General features: G+C 37.8%; 1 protein-coding gene across 1 annotated transcript in view; it reads left to right on the top strand.

Moving 5' to 3' along the window:
• Positions 1-17,730, top strand: part of LOC133646623 (fibroblast growth factor receptor-like 1) — a 111,855-nt gene that overhangs the window by 46,869 nt on the left and 47,256 nt on the right. Inside the window, exon 3 of the mRNA XM_062042189.1 lies at positions 9,185-9,457. Coding sequence (XP_061898173.1) covers positions 9,185-9,457 — 273 coding nt within the window. The remainder of the gene's footprint in view (positions 1-9,184; positions 9,458-17,730) is intronic.

The following is a 17,730-nucleotide window of genomic DNA, read 5'->3' as shown; positions in this document are numbered from 1 at the left end:
TTCATTCACCGGTGTGAGGGTGAAGTGTCCTGCCCAAGGACAAAACGGCATGGTAAGAGGCGGGGAGCGAACCTGCAACCCTCAGGTTTCTGACACGGGCGCTCTACCCACTATGCCATGTCATGTATGAAGTGTCGGGCAGCTGAGGGAACTCTTGTTAATTTATTGTGGGAATGTCAGAGAATAAAAGAGTTATGGTTGAAAACAACAAAAGAGGCAATCACATTCCTTAATATAAACATCCCAATGACACTGCAAACTTGTATTCTTGGGGATCTACATCAATTTAGTAACGTGTCATCAAAGAGTAAAAATGCTTTTCTTTCAATATGCTTAATAACAAAAAGGGTAATGTTTAAAAAATGGATAGCTGTTGATAGTCCAACTCATACTGACTGGTACACACAAGCTATGGAAATGATATCAGTAGAACAAACTGCATTTAGTTTAGATAATAATGAGTCATATATTGGAATATGGGATCCATTATTTAAATTTGTTTCATCTTTTAAATGTACCAAAATATGACTTATTACATCTTTGTGGAAAATATTGGTGTGTTGTCAAGCTTATGAGATGTGATGGAAGTGTAAGCCACTGTGACACTATTGTTCATTTCTAATTTTTAATTATTTTTTATTAATGTTTTTAATGATATTATCAGTGAGGGATTTTTAATCACTGCTATTTTGAAATTGTTACTAATATTGATGCTGTTGTCGATAGATAATGTTCATTTTTGTTTCACTACATTTGGATTGTTCCGTGTCATGTTTGTGTGTCCTCAATTGCTCTCAATTGCTCTGTTTATTGTTGTTCTTAATGTTGCTGGGACGGGTTTGGTTTTGGAATTGGATTGCATTATTGTGGTATTGTTGTGTATTGTTTTGTTGATTGATTAATAAATTCATTTTAAAAAAAAAAATAGAATCGATTCTGAATCGCACAACGTGAGAATCGCGATTTGAATTCGAATCAATTTTTTCCCACACCCCTAGTGCATTATATATTATATTATTAATAATTAATATAATATAATTGGATACCTTGTTTACTTCCGTGACAACCTAATTAAAGTTTTGTAATCATTCAGGAGGAGGTGTGGAGGTGGTGTTTTGCCTTTTTCCTATCGTGCTTTGTAATGGATTTCAATTTTTTATGGTGCAAGGACATTTTTTATAATATCCACAAATTGTGTTGTATTGTCTTATGTGTGACCATATCTGTTGGCATTTTGTGTTGGTTTGTTATGTTTTCTTTTGCATCATGACTAGGAAAGGTTGTTTGCATTGGGTCATATAAGTAATTGCTGCATTTTGCTTCATTCTAAGCATGAAAAGTGGTCATACACCTGGATTACTTATGTTGTCCACAATATGGCGACAAAGCAGCAGCAAAGGTATTGACTTTTAAAATGAACTGAAATCTCCCTGCGGCCAGATTTATTATTATCAAACTCATGATGTCTCGCGGGCTAAATTGAAGACGTCAGCGGGCCGCACATGGCCAAGGATACTTCATTGTATAGCCTGCATTTTATATTTATTAACTAAAACTTTATAGTCATCTCAATGTTTTACTTGTTTATTTATTTGCATACAATTTAAATGTTTATTTATATAATTATTTATTTCAAGACAGAAGTTTTAAGTTTGCACCTTATTGATCTGATTGATTTTTATTACTATTTATTGATTATTAGTATATGTATTGATTTATTGGAGTTCATTTATTTGCATGCAATGTGTAATGCTAGCCCAAAAGGGACAAGCGGGAGAAGATCGATGGAGGGATGTGCAATGCCACATTTGTATTTACAGAAGTATTTATTCAAGAGAGAAGTTTTAAGTTTTTGCCTTATTAAACTCAATGTTGGAGTTTATTGTTTATTTCCATGCAATGTACAATGCCACATTTTTGCTTACAGAAGTATTTATTCAAAACAAGTATTGCCTCCCAGAGGGAGGTCTTAATTTAGTTCTTGGAAAATTATTCCATAAAGTATAATCTGGTGTAAAAAAACAATATTATACAAATTAGAATTGTATAATACTGCTGCAGATTAAGGCGCAAATCCCTTTTAACGAGGCAATGTTTACAGATGTTGAGTAACCATGTCCTGCATTGGTCATGCAAAGCAATGGTGCATGTTTTATCTAGTTGTTGGCGTTCCAGATGTTGGTTATTAAAGCGCTTGTCAGTAGCCAAGCCCAACCTTTATTGACATGTTTGTAGTGACTAGAATAACAATGTTTGTGTGTGTTTGTGAGCATCTGCTGATCATTACAAGGCTGCAGGTGTTCATATAATCTTTTTTATTTGCATTTCCTAACATATTTCCCACACCACATGACTGCACTTTTTTCTAGCTCACATGGTTTTAGAAAAAACAACTATATTTAGTTTGTCACAAGTATGAAATGTATTGAATGTGCCCTTTTCTCTTAAAATAATCCATCACTAAACTGAGCAAAGACAAACAGCTAATTCTGTGAGTCGCCAGGCGTCTTCCTCCTCCTCTTCCTGGTCTATGAAAGATTCAATTCACACATGGAGCCTGGCTATAATAAGGAGCGCCGTAATACGGGAAAACCCATATGGTCGCGTGTATCGTTTTCCGTTCAGAGAGCAGCTAGCAATTCTAACAATTTGACTTTGTCAGGATGCTGGTATGTTTTCATTCATCACAGCGCCATCGCACTCCATACATAGCCAAGGAGGAGAGAGCAGCTCCGGTAAAATTTTTAGGAGGATGCTGTGAATAAATGCTTATTAGTGTCTTCATCAGCATGTATTTCAATCATGCAGATAAAGAAGTTATTCCCCCATTTTCACAGAGAGACTCTGTGGTTTCAAAGCTTTCAACTCGAAGGTTAAGCAAACCTGTCCTTGAGAGGGAGGAGGCGGAGGAGAGACCCCATTGAAGAAAGGATAGCGGTCATATACACAAGCGTAAATACTTCTTACGTGATGTACACCATGTCCTTGATTTCAGCGCCTTGTTTTTAAGAGAGAGAGTTCAAAATGAGTTTTTTTAAGAGAGGAGACTGAGGGATGAATTAATTTGTTGCACATTCCAAACACTAGCAGCACTAGCCAAAACCTTCTCGTACATTAAGCTCATTTATAAAAGTCTGGAGCAAGAGGGGTCCTGAATGACATTCTATATCATTTACCATATCTTCACCACAGTATAGGATGACAGTGATGAAAGACAGTAAATACAAGTGAAAACACATGTTTAAGGGGGATTACAGTGTACCACAGTAGGCATTTTATGCCATCAAAGTATAAGATGTGTGGAGTCATTGCATTCCAGCTGACTTCTGGTGAGAGACAGGGTACACCTTAGACTGGGTGTTACTGATATGAATGTACAGTACCTCCAAGTTCAAACATTAGGATGGGCAATTTACAAAATGTAATTGATCCACTTTGGTTAAGACAATGGTAGAAACTCTGAACTTCCCATGCCACTGTGACTTTAGGCAGACGAGCACTGCCCAGAAGAGTTGTCATGAAGATGAAACTCCAAAAATTTTAATATTGTGCAAAAGTCCATTAATATCAGCAATTCAACTCCAAATGTGAAACAAATATGTGATATAAACTAATTTCATACAAAGTGAGATATGCCAAGTCTTTATTTGTTGTAATTTTGATGATCATGGCTTACAGTTTCTGAAAAACACACATTTTCTGAGACTTTCAATATGAGGTTTTTATAAGCCGTAAGACATAATCATCAACCTTATATGAAAAGAAGGCCTGAACTATCTTGAGTTGCATGTTATGAGCCTATGTCATATATTAGTTTTACCTTGTAAATCTAATTGCTGGGATAAACAAACAATATTAAAAAAAACTTTTAGTTTAACCTGTAGTGTAGCCTGCATTGATGTAGGCTTGATCCATCATGTACTATTTTTCGCTACAAACTACAGTTAATAACATTTTGTGCAGCTTTTAAGGCACTTTTTTTTGTCAATTTCTCAATTGTTATTATTATTTTAAAATGTTTTCTCTAGCAATGATACATACATTTTTTTTAAATCTTAACAAAGGTTATTTAGTTCTTCCTCTCACTGCCATTATCTGAAACGAGCACATGATTTAGTGCAGAATTGCAGGACCTGGTGATGCAAAACCAATTCACACAGAGGCACTTTTACATGTATATTTACAAATATCTGGAACCGCACTACTTCACATGAGCAAGCACTTTGGCGACAGAGGCAAGGAAAAACCAAGCGTCAGTGTGCAGCGGCCATTTTCCTCAATTGGTTGGTTTGTGATTAAAAAAAAAAGACAGAGTGACAGGCACAGAAAGATAAAATAAATAAAGTTTGGTTAAGGGATGAGTCCAGCCCTTTTTTCTTCGATCAAGTCTGTCCGGATGAACTTATCAACATAAGGGCAACAATGTTGTGATCCGATTGCGGTCTTAAAGGAGAGATTGCAGGATTTTGAACAAAACAACGTGTGTCTGTTCTGTGGTGGTAGTGAAGGGGTGAGATAGGGGCCAGCTTACAACAGCCAAAAAGACTGTGGTTACATTTTCTTCACCGACGTAAACAATGACACTTCCAATTTTCTTAGACCATCTAGATCGATCGCAAGGCTGTGGATGAACACACTTTTCTACTTATGGCTCAACATATCTGTGAGTCACTAATATAGAACGTATATTCTTGATCACGTATCAAGCCATGTGTCCAGATGTTGAACTTGCAGCTCTCATCCATCTGTTGGCAATGGGATAAAACAACCAGATGAAGTTACCTGTCTCACCTCCCCCTTTGAACCCTCATCCATAAAGTCCTTGTTTACCATTAAGTGTGAAATGCACTAGAGGAATGTGAGTGATTGTGTTTGTTTGAACGTGAGTATGTGTATATATTGGGAGAAGCCTTGTGTACTTAGCCTCCCCATTGTTTTTCCTGCAACTAGAGCAGACCATTTGGTGTGAGGCCCAGACTAGCGATAGGGTTTGGTTGCACTTCGCTGGCTGGTCTAGTCCGCTCAGTGTTTCAGGCTTTTGTTTAGCTATCAGGGGGCGGGAAGCAGGGGCTCGCTTAGTGCTTGGTAATGTACGAGCGGAGGTGCAGGCCTCCTAACACCATCACAGGCTTTTTCAGCCCGCTTCACTACACCAGATCTAAAGCAGCAGACCCAAGCCAATTAAGAGCCGCTGCTGTCCGCCCCCCCCCCCCCCCACACCCACACACACTCTATACCACTGTCCTCCCAATAGCTTTGATCTCTTGCACGCTACGCAAAAAGCCAAGCCAAAACACTTTGCCCTCTTTGTGCAGACTGGACGATAGGCCTTGTCCAATTATTACAATCTGGTTTCAGCATTTCTGAGTAATCAGGCAAGAATATGACAAATTACCTCGCTCTCCATCTGCACACGACCAAGTTGGTATTTTATGGAGCCAGTGCATAGTCAGATCCTTTATTTAATTTGCTCGGCTTGCGCTTTGACAATGACCTACTGTAACCATCTGTAACTATAAAGATTTGTCGTAATTAGAGATTATTTTTAATCTAGCTATTAGTGATGTGTGGATCGATACTGAAATATCGATACCGCTCATACCAGATCTTTATGCTCTAATATCGATCCTCAAATTAAAAAATGTCGATACTTTTGATACTTTAGTTCAGGGGTGTCCAAACATTTTCCACCAAGAGTTGGATACCGAAAAGTCAAAGTATGCGGGGGCCATATTGATATTTTTTATTTTAAGAAATGCTAAAAACAGATATTGTGTAAGAAATGTATTATAGGTGACCAAGTATATTATTATTAAATATTAGAACATTTCAGCTTTTTGTCATAACAGACAGGATGTTAAAAACTATATGTAACATGGTTAAATATAGTTTGACTATAAAGCACTTACATAATGGAAGTGCTTTCATTATGTAAAGCGCTTTTGCTCTTTTTTACTTACATTTTTACAATTGTTTTTTCCCCATGTAAGAATACAATAAAAATAGTAATAATACGATTGTTTAACTGCAAAACCTAGTGTGTCAAAAAATCTGCCTGTACAAAAATATTAATGTTTATGTTAATTATGGCTGTTTATAGTGGTTACTATTTTAGTATGATTTTATTTTTAAATGAACTAACTAAAAATTGTTTATATTTTAGAATTAAGTTGTTGTTATTTTTTTATAGCTTTTATTATTGTAGATCAGGGGTGTCTAAACTTTTTCCACACTGCATACTGAAAAGTATGGGGGTCATTTTTAAATTTGTATTAAACAAAAATATATACAGTATATACATTTATATATATATATATATATATATATATATATATATATATATATATATATATATATATATATATATATATATATATATATATATATATATATATATATATATATATATATATATATATATATATATATTATTTAAAGACAAAACTGTGTGTTATTGAGAATTACTGAAGTTAATTGTATTTACATAGCGCTTTTCTTTAGAGACTTAAAGCGCTTTACATAATGAAACCCATTATCTACATATTTAAGATGCATTTAAACCATTGTGAGTGGCAATGGGAGCAGGTGGGTAAAGTGTCTTCCCCAAGGTCACAACAGCAGTGATTAGGATGGCGGAAGCGAGGATCGAACCTGAAACCCTCAACATTTTTTGTTAGACTATGTGATTATTGATCATTATTAGCAAACGTATGATTTTGACACCTGAATAGACTTAAAGTTGTCATATGTGGCGAAGACCAAGGAGCTGGTTGTGTACCTGGGAAGGAGGAGGAGTACTCCGGCGACCCCTGTTTCCATCAGGGGGGCCGATGTGGACATGGTTGAGGATTCTAAATACCTCTGAGTACACATCGACAACAAGCTGAATGGGTCAAAACACGCTGAGGCACTCTACAAGAAGGGTCAGAGCCACCTCTACTTCCTCAGGAGGCTAGGATCCTTCAACGTCTGTACAAAGATGATGAAGATGTTCTACGAGTCGGTGATGGCGGGTGCCTTCTTGTACGCCGTGGCCTGCTGGGGCAGCGGACGGAGAGCGGGGGACGCAAACAGGCTGGTAAGGAAGGCCAGTAACGTGGTGGGAGTAGAGCTAGACCACACCTGGGCATTTGGCGGCCCGTGGGCCACTTCCGGCCCTTTGTGCGTCCCTGTCCGGCCCGCGTGAGGCCAATAACACATTACAAAATAAATTTTAAAAAGTATCTATGTCGTGCGTGCAATACCACTGTGCTGCTTTTATTTTGGAAAAGTGTTATTTATGGGCGTATGTCCGTGTGTAACCTGTGAGTGAAGGTGCACAGCGACAAGTGATGCCCGGTTATCTCCGAGACGCTAAAAAGAGAAAAGTTGATGACGAATGCCGTGTTTCCAACAAGACATGGACTGCCAAGTATTTCTTTATAGAAATTAAAGGTAAAGCCGTGTGCTTAATTTGTGGTACACAGGTTGCTGTGTTTAAAGAATATAATTTGAATCGCCACTACACGACAAAGCACGAGGAAAAATACCGAAATCTGTCTGATGAAGCGTGCGCAAGGGAGGCTGATGCGTTGATGGTAAAACAGCAAACCCAACAAGGACTTTTTGCCAAATTTCACACCCCTAGAGATGCAGCCATCAGAACAAGTTTCGTCATTTCTCACAAAATCGGCAGAAAAAGTAAAGCGTTTTCTGAGGGAGAGTTTATCAAGGAGTGCTTATTGGACTCTGTTGCGCTGATATGCCCAGAGAAGAGGGGCGCATTTGAGAACGTATCACTCTCCCGACGCGCTGTAACGAGGCGGGTTGAGACCATCGCTGGAAACTTGGAGCTTCAGCTGAAGAACAGAACGGCCGACTTTGACTGTTTTTCGCTGGCTTTGGATGAGAACTGCGATGTACGTAACACCGCCCAGCTGCTCATCTTCTTACGTGGGATAACTGCAGACTTTCAAATCACGGAGGAGCTGGCAGCCATGCAGTCAATTAAAGAGACAACCACAGGTAATGACTTGTTCACATAGGTAAATGCGTGTTTGGACATGTTAGGACTGAAATGGGACAAGCTGGCAGGTGTGACAACAGATGGTTGTCCAAATCTGATGGGGAAAAATGTTGGACTTTTAAAGAGGATGCAGGATAAAGTGACAGAAATTGACATTTTTGCATTGTATTATACATTAGGAAGTGTTGTGTATAAAGTTAAGTTAGGTTAAATGAAATGATTATTATTATTATTATTTATCTTACGGTATATCAAAAATAATTAAAGCAAAATTGTATTGAAATATTGTCGGTGTGGCCCTCCAGCAGTGCTCAGGTTGCTCATGCGGCCCCCGGTAAAAATTAATTGCCCACTCCTGAGCTAGACTCGTAGTCGGTGGTGTCAGAGAGGAGAAGTCTAGCAAAGCTCCTAGCCATTATGGACAACACCTCCCACCCACTACACTCGGACCTGGGGGAGAGAATGAGCACGTTCAGTGGAAGGCTCAGACTCCCCAAATGCAACACGGAACGACACAGGAAGTCCTTCATGCCGACGGCCATCACACTGTATAGTGCATATGTTACTTTTTGACTGTACTTAAATGTATAATAGACTGTAGTTATATTATTCACATGTGAATAATGCTGTATAATAGACTGTATTTATGTTATTCACTTGTGAATAATGATGTATAATAGACTGTATTTATATTATTCACATGTAAAAATACCTAAATGTTTATTGTCTATTGTGAGCGAACTGTGGTGCTGAATTTCCCCCAGGGATCAATAAAGTACTTTCTATTCTATTCTATATCTGGATTCACTGTTTCCTTGATTATCGTAGGGGTTACGTTCCGGACCACCTGTAGTAGATACATTTCTGTGAAGTACGGACCTTATTTATTTTGTTATTTATATAATTATTATATGTATTTAATGTCTGTACAAGCCCTCCACACACTCTCCACACAGCTTTCACACACACTATAACACTTTTTTATGTTCTTAAAACACTTGAAACACTCAAAAACCGACATCCTTTTAACATGAAACTTCAATGGCTACTAAAATCTTATTGTAGTCAACCTTACTTTAAAATCCGCGATGCACTGATACCGCAGTAAGTGAACCGGCAAGTGGCAAGGGAACACTGTATTTGATTTCTGAGAATGGATGTTATTGTGTGCTTACTCAGGACCTCCACGGGTGGCAGAAAAAGTCCTCCACCGCCAAACTGCCCGCCTCGGGAGTGCCATCAAGCTGCCTTGCCCGGTGGATGGAGACCCGCCCCCCCTCATAATGTGGACCAAAGACGGGCGCAACATCCACAGTGGCTGGATCCGTTTCCGCATCCTTCGCATGGGCCTCAAGATCAAAGAGGTGGAAGCGGATGACACGGGCACCTACATCTGTAAAGCTACTAACGGCTTTGGCAGCGTCAACGTCAACTATACCCTTATTGTCATCGGTGAGTACAGTTGATTACAATCTGTTTGGTTAGGGCTTTTTTCGCTATGTGCTTAAGTGCCACTCTCTTGTTAAACATCTATCTTAATTATTTTAAATATAAAGGAAAATAACATAGTAAAATGTAGATTGCATATATTATGCAGTGACGCATTCAAATCTAAAAGGACGCAGTAAACTCCATCCATGCGTTTCGGGGATGCATAAGAAATGATTAATTGTGAACAACTTGTGTCTATAATCACAGCAACTAGTAGGCTGAAACCATTCGTTGACGTTGTCAGTAACAATCGTTCATGATATATGTCCTCGTCCAATTTATTTGTCGATAAAAGTCGGTGACGTCATTACTCGTGTTTTTTCGGGCAGAAAACACCATGTACTGTATGTCTGTGATGCGGGAGCATTTAAAGCGGAGGCATGTTGGATATTTGAAGGATGCAGTGTCCTCGCTAAGATAGTTAGCTTGTAGATACAATACATTTCCGGATTCCTAGTTACACACCTGCAGGAAATACAGGAGGGCGTGTGTCTTGCCAGAACACTGGATTGAATTTGAGGGCAAGCTGCAACGAACACATTGCATTGCAAGCCGCTTCTAAGATATTAATCTTCACCAAAAAGTTTCTTACAAGTTACATAATCACTGGAGTACTAGAGAAAGATAAATGGCTAAGCATGCTACACCCACATACACACACACACACCGAGCAGGACGACACAAGAAGCTAACTGCTAAAGCTTCAATGTAAAGTTGCGGTGATTAATAATGATGTCGATACAATCAACACATAGTATAGTATCAGTGTATATTTGTAAATTACTTTCTTCCAAAATATTTAAGTTTTACAATTTAATAGATAACAGAAATTAGTGATTACGCTTGCTTGCGGTTAACATACTACTACATACGTTCGCATCCGGGGTGGGCGGTGCCATATGTATCACTACACGTCATATTATCCCATTCCAACGAGCACTCGCCCTCATTTGTTGTAAAACTTACAACTAATCAGTAAGCAGCGGCTCTCTACTCTTGCCGTCTCAACAAATCATCGTCATTACTAATGTGTCATCCATCGTGTTTATTAACCAGATGCTTCCCGTCGTATCCAGCTTCAACGTGTGAGTTTGTCATGGCTCCAACCACCACAAAGCCTGGCTGAAAATGGCTCCTAACCTGCATATAGGGGCCAATTTTGTAGTTTCCTTTGAGTGGTCCCTATAGACGGGTTTGGCTGTAAATAAGAAATAGAAAGAACTCAGTCAATCAAGCATTAGTCAAAACCAATAATCAGATTTAAGAACCATTTTCATTAAAGAGGGGAACACAACAGGGATGTCCTGCTTTTGGAGTATTATTTAATTTGATTAAATAAATATATAATATTCCTGTTATAAAAATCTAATCTTGGTAGAACAAGTTATCAATGTACTGTGATGACCTAATTCTCTACCTGACACGGTAATTACTGAAAATGGTTGTTTATCAGGGTATAACATTAATTTGAAAACATTTGCAATACTACCACTCAATAAGCATTGTAAGAAATCGCAAGTTCAAAACTCCAAAATAATTTAAAAAAGGCGGAAATAATATACTTAGGATTGCATATCATACCAAATATATATTCAAGCTGATATTTAAATCTTAAACATTTAAGAAAAAAGATTGCATACAAATTGGAATGTTAGTCACGGTCAGAGCTGGGTAGTAACGTGCTATGTTTACTCTGTTACATTTACTTAAGTAACTTTTTGAAAAAATGTTACTTGTCAGAGTAGCTTTAATATAACATACTTTTTACTTTTACCTAAGTATTTTTGTGAAGAAGAAATGCTACTTTTACGCCGTTACATTGAGTTTCATTCCAATACTTACATTTATTTATATCATAATTATTTATAATCTACTGATTAAAGACATACACCTGGGGATAGGTTGATTGGCAACACTAAATGGTCTCTAGCGTGTGAATGTGAGTGTGAAGGTTGTCTGTCTATCTGTGTTGGCCCTGCGATGAGGTGGCGACTTGTCCAGGGTGACCCCGCCTTCCGCCCGATGGATGGATGATTAAGACTTGCAAAGACTAATTCATTTGTCAGCAAGCCCTTTTCCGACAGGCTCTGTCATATGACTTTGTTTCGCCAATCGTAAGCTTTCGTGACGTTGGACTCCATTTCACTAATCAAACGGAGCCTCGCGTTCTACCTAGCAAGGAATAACAAGCTGGTGGTCTAATAAAATAAAATAAACAAAATAAGACACTTAAGCTACGTGACAGGACGCCAGCACATCCCGGCTGTTTAAGACAACTGTTAAGAAGAAACATCCTAAAACAGTTGACTATAAGAGCAATATTTTTGTTTGTCTCTGATGATCCTAATAACCACAAGTGTCATTTAAACACATTAAAACATTACCATCAACACTAAATAGCATTGGAAATTTGTAGTTATCTGTTAAATTTAGAGCTTGTAAATTACTAGCGCTAGCCTATTAGCATGTAGCATTCTCTTTTTATACTGTACTTACATTCCCAAATAGCTAAACAAGCTGAAATGACCACACTCGCTCCCTAGTGTACAAGAGGCACACTGCGTATGGCCAACAGGCCAACAGTCATATTAGAGATAAGAGCATGGAAACTAAAACTTTACATGTCGATGTGAAAATAGAAGAAATTACATTATTTGTCAAATCCGACTAATTACCGGTAAGTGCATTGAAATGTACTGACTGTAAAAGGTGACATGATATCAGACAAGGCAAGGCAAGGCAATGCAAGGCAACTTTATTTGTATAGCGCTTTTCATACACAAGGCAGACTCAAAGTGCTTCACAGACAACAAAGTGAAATGAAAGAAAATAAAAGCAAAATTTAAATGCAAGGCAGCACAAATCTTCAATTATTACTTTCAAACTAGTAAAAAGAAAATATACATAATGTGCTGTTATTTGTGTCAGTTGAAGTGTTCATATTTCAGCCTACAAGAATTCTACTTCTAACTAGAGAAAAAATGTTGCAATAAATTGCAGTGATGTGCGGTGAGGTTCATGGCTGGTGAGGCACTGACTTCATCACAGTCAGATTTACAAACATATGAACCCTAAAGAGTATCTTATTCACCATTTGATTGGCAGCAGTTAACGGGTTGTGTTTAAAAGCTCATACCAGCATTCTTCCCTGCTTGGCACTCAGCATCAAGGGTTGGAATTGGGGGTTAAATCACCAAAAATGATTCCAGGGCGCGGCACCGCTGCTGCCCACTGCTCCCCTCACCTCCCAGGGGGTGAACAAGGGGATGGGTCAAATGCAGAGGACAAATTTTATTACACCTAGTGTGTGTGTGACAATCATTGGTACTTTAACTTAACTTTAACTTTACACATACAAACTGTAGCACACAAAAAAAGCACATTTAATAAAAAAAACATTATTATGGTCTTACCTTTACTTATAAATGAAGTCCATGCGCCGCTCCTACTGAACAAAAGCATCGATAACTTGTTTATAGAAGTCTTCCTTATCTTTCTTCGGTTTTAAAAGTCTCTGTCTCGATGGAGATCTTCCTTTAATTATTACCTCCTGCTTCGATTGAAAGTCCAGTTTAGAAAACTGTTTTATTTTAGATATGTAATCTTCCATGTTAAAAGTCTAGGCGAGAGGAAAAAATAAACGATCGCTAACTGTTGCTGCTTGTTGTCACTTATTCTGCAGCCGAGTAGTCGCAAGAATGATCCCTGGGATCACTAGCGCCCTCTACCACCATGAGGCGGGATTACTGCGAGCCTCAGCCAGTGTGTCTTCGCAGCCGTTTTATGATTGCTCAGCACAAGAAATACGTTACACACATACAGTTGTTGACAAAATACACTGTACATTATATACCTCAGCTAACTAAACTATGGAAATGTATAATATAATTCATATAGCAATACGGTCTCACTGCACAGCAGGCCAGCAGTTAGCTGAGTCATTGCGCAATCCATGGTGAGGTTCAACTGGCTGGTGACTCACCGCAAGTCTCTTCTCAGTATTTGAACGGCAAATGTGAAAATTCAGCGATTTTGAATAAAACTAATCTAAAACTGGTGAAGTTAAATGGAAAATAACTTTATAGTATAATCACTGGATACATATAACAATTTAATTAATTTTTTCTTTTTACATTTTTTTTCTTTCCATGATGGCATGTGGCATCACCTGCCTCCCCTGACTGCACGTCACTGATAAATTGTATATGATTTTTATGTTTTACACACACACTCACACCACTTACAGTTGTAGTTTAAGAACCATTAAAAAAAAGCTACTAAATAAATCACTACACACTACATCAAAAGTTACTCACAAGTTACTCAATACTTGAGTAGTTTTTTCACGAATACTCTTACTCAAGTAATTATTTTGATGACTTATTTTTACTTTTACTTCAGTCGTATCTTCTAAACTAACGGCATTTTTACTTGAGTACAATTTTTGGGTTCTCTACCCACCTCTGGTCATGGTCACGTCTCCAAATATTACTTTATGGCTGAGTGAGCATGGTAAAAATGAGTATACTTCCAGTAGTTAGACATCAAATTATGCCTGATTAATAAAAGTTGGTTTAAGAAAATACATACAATGATATGACATTTGATATGGTGTGGAAAGAAGGCTCGATGTTCATATTTAACATTGTCTGGATGGATAGTTCATAAGCTAATGGAGGACTACAATTACCAAACTTTCTACATTATTATGTCTCCTTTTGTTGTGAACAAGCGAGCAAATTATTCAATTTCTCTGGTGGTTAGAGTGTCCACCCTGAGATCGGTAGGTCATGAGTTCAAACTCCGGTCGAGTCATACCAAAGACTATAAAATGGGACCCATTACCTCCCTGCTTTGCACTCAGCATAAAGGGTTGGAATTGGGGGTTAAATCACCAAAAATTATTCTCGGGCGCGGCCACCACTGCTGCTCACTGCTCCCCTCACCTCCCAGGGGGTGATCAAGGGTGACGGGTCAAATGCAGAGAGTAATTTCGCCACACCTAGTGTGTGTGTGACAATCATGGGGACTTTAACTTTAAAGATAAGGACTGGATCAACACAGAAATAAATATGTAAATGATTTTTGACACTCATGAGGGGAGTATACCTGTATTACAGTATATTAAAAGTTATCCAAATAAATGAGACGTAGCCCAATAGAAGCTACTCTTAGTATTCTAAAACTGTGTTATAAAATGCTTGGAATTGATCCAATTACAATATATTTGTGAGTCAACCTCTTTGGTACAATGCTAACATCATTATTAATAAAAATGTAGTCAAATTGACTCCATGAAAAAATAGGGGGATTACTAAACCGCATAACAATATTCATGAGAACTCCTTAACAATTCAATGAATTAGTTGATCAATGAGAATATACTCAGAGGTATTTTTCTATTTTTTTTTCTCTTTGAATCATATTGTAAAAAATGCATATCTTCTGAAAGTATGACTTATAATATCCACAAACTGGAGGATACACTTTTTATTCAGGATACAATTTAAAAAAAATAGTTAAATGGTTTTACCGAATTATAAATGAACGTCATACTAGGAATGCAAATGATGCATGTGTTCAGAAATGGATGACTGACTTAAACATTTTAGAAAAAGACACATAAAAGAATATTTGGAAAAATGACAATAAGCTCTTTAGATGCATTAAAAATAAGACGAGTTAATTTAACATCTTGTATAGATTGTACATGCTCAGTTGTTAAAAATGGGTACAGCAGATAGCAAGTTTTTTTATAAAGTGTCAGTCAAAGGAACTCTTATTCACTTACTGTTGGAATATCAGAGAATAAAAGAGTTGTGGTTTAAAACAACAAAAGAAGCAATCACGTTATTAAATATAAACATCCGAATGACAAAGCAAACTTGTATTCTTGGAGATCTGCATCAAGTTTGTAACGTGTCATCAAATAATATTAATGCATGCATCATAACAAAAACAATAATATTTAAAAGATAAATAGATGACGATAGTCCAGCTCATATTGACTTAACACACAGTTACTGGTAAGTTAATTTGTGCCACTCGCGTCTCTTCCACATCTAATCTTTCAACCTTTTTAATCGTCATCCAAGTGTAAAAACACGTTAACCACTGTAAAATGTAAAACCAACAGAACCCTACCTAACTTTGATAATAACATGTACTGTGAGTTTGCTTAATTCACACAACTTCAAGATGGTGTATATTCTTCTCTTTGACACCTCCTGTTGAGGCTGGTTCCTTTGGGATAAATGTTACAAAAAGCCAAATAAAAACCAAGACACACACTCCTGTTAATCAGTCAATGCTCACCTGTCTTCTCACAAATAATGTTGAGTTCTTGCCACACAAACCTACAGTTAAAACTAGGCTCAATGTTGGTCAAATTGTAATTTTACAGCCCCAATTTTCCCAAGAAAAAAGTATTATATTGCGAACAAACTATGGTTACTGGTTAGTGACACACTTGCATACTTATTATTATGAGTGTGCCGCTCCAGTTCACAATAAAAGACAACATCTCTAGAGGTCAGGGTCGAGAACAAGTGGATTTACGGAGGTTTAGTGGTGGATCCTCTGGTGGTTGAGTGTGTTACAGCTGCTACCTCTCAGTGCCCAAAGTCAACATCAGCACGGGATATTGTTTCATACTACTTTATCCTCAGTAAATCAAATGGATCTGGTGCTCTTCCTACTCAGTAGGCTACATTCAGCAGCAGGAGGTCCACATAAGAAACACATTCAGTGTAAATGTGTCGCTTGGTCCACTGTCACACAGCTTTTGAATGGGGCCTTAGGAAATACATCTGTTCAAGCCTGTGTGTGTATTTATGCATGTATAGCCAGCGCATGTATTTCCGTCGGGCTGGAGCGCAGCATGATGAATGAGCAGAGCAGAGCGTGATGGCTGCATTTAGTCTAATTACTCTAAGATGCCTAATTATGGCCAGAGCTAGTTAGGGCCAGAGAATGTGCTTTGTCTCTCGTAGAAGGAGTCGGGACTGCCTCAAATGAAGAACCATAATCAGGTAGATGTGGAAGCACGTAGGAAAAAGGTGCTTGCTGTAATAAAGCAGACTTCAAGGCAATAGACTGGTACCACTTTTATTTGCAGTTTCCCCACATTGCAAGGTTGCCAATGAGTTCAAAGAAAGAGTGTCTGCTGATTGTGCTAAAATGAAAGGTTAAAGCTGGCACGCAGCCAGCTTAAATGTCAAGGTTCGTTGTGCAGTTATGCTACTCTGTATATCATCAAAGTCGGGCGTGTTTATGTGAGCACATAAAGGCCGTTCAGAGTTTTACAAACACTTAGATGTGGAACTAATTCAGAATTGATCAGACGACACCAGTCGTTTTGAATATCCCATTGATTGGCTTGATACATTTTTGGGGGACGTTTTTTATTTGACGGCCACTTAAAGAGGGTAAATATAGATTTCTTTCTGGTAGACTGCGACTCTATTGAGGGGAACCAAGTGGATTTATTGAATCAGGGAAAAGTTCCCCTCCACTATGTGATATAAATGTTGCACTAAATGTTATACCTTGCTGTTGTTAAAAGAATAACAAAACACCACATCACTGACTTTACCTCGGGGAAAATAATAAAACAGCTGTTTATTAATTTTGGGAGTGAACAGAGTTGTCAGAACGCTGGTTTGTAATCTATTAATAAAGTTTGACTGACCTATCTGACTGTTTTGTTGACATTCCCTTTAGCGCAGCTCCATCTAATGGATGCATAGTTGCGCCTTATAATCCGGTGCGCCTTATATATGAACAAAGTTTTGAAATATGCCATTCATTGAAGGTGCACCTTATAATCCGGTGCGCCTTATAGTGCGGAAAATACGGTACTTATCCATTGCTGTTTAACTTTTTATTTATTCACTGCAACCTGACTGTATCTATTGCCTGCCACTTAACCGTTTTTTTATGAACTGCTATTTAACTGTTTATTCATTATCCACTGTCATATTACTGTTATCTATTCATTGTCATATAACTATTATCTATCCACTACCATATAACTGCTAACTTGCCGAAACCAAGATGCTGCTGTATGGTATTGCTAAACAACGTTTTGTTGTGTTACAAATACAAAGACAGTAAAGCTCCTATCTTATCCTAGTTTAAATAAGAAGAAAACAAGAAACCAATAAACCATCCAATAAAAATACAACAAAGTGGCAATACTGTAAAAATGTCAATAGGCAAAATATCTGCTGAAT

This window comes from Entelurus aequoreus, linkage group LG03 (assembly GCF_033978785.1).
Source record: "Entelurus aequoreus isolate RoL-2023_Sb linkage group LG03, RoL_Eaeq_v1.1, whole genome shotgun sequence".
In the NCBI taxonomy this organism is placed as follows: domain Eukaryota; kingdom Metazoa; phylum Chordata; class Actinopteri; order Syngnathiformes; family Syngnathidae; genus Entelurus; species Entelurus aequoreus.
The sequence above is the reverse complement of the archived record's forward strand: the minus strand, read 5'-3'. Positions and strand labels throughout refer to the sequence as shown.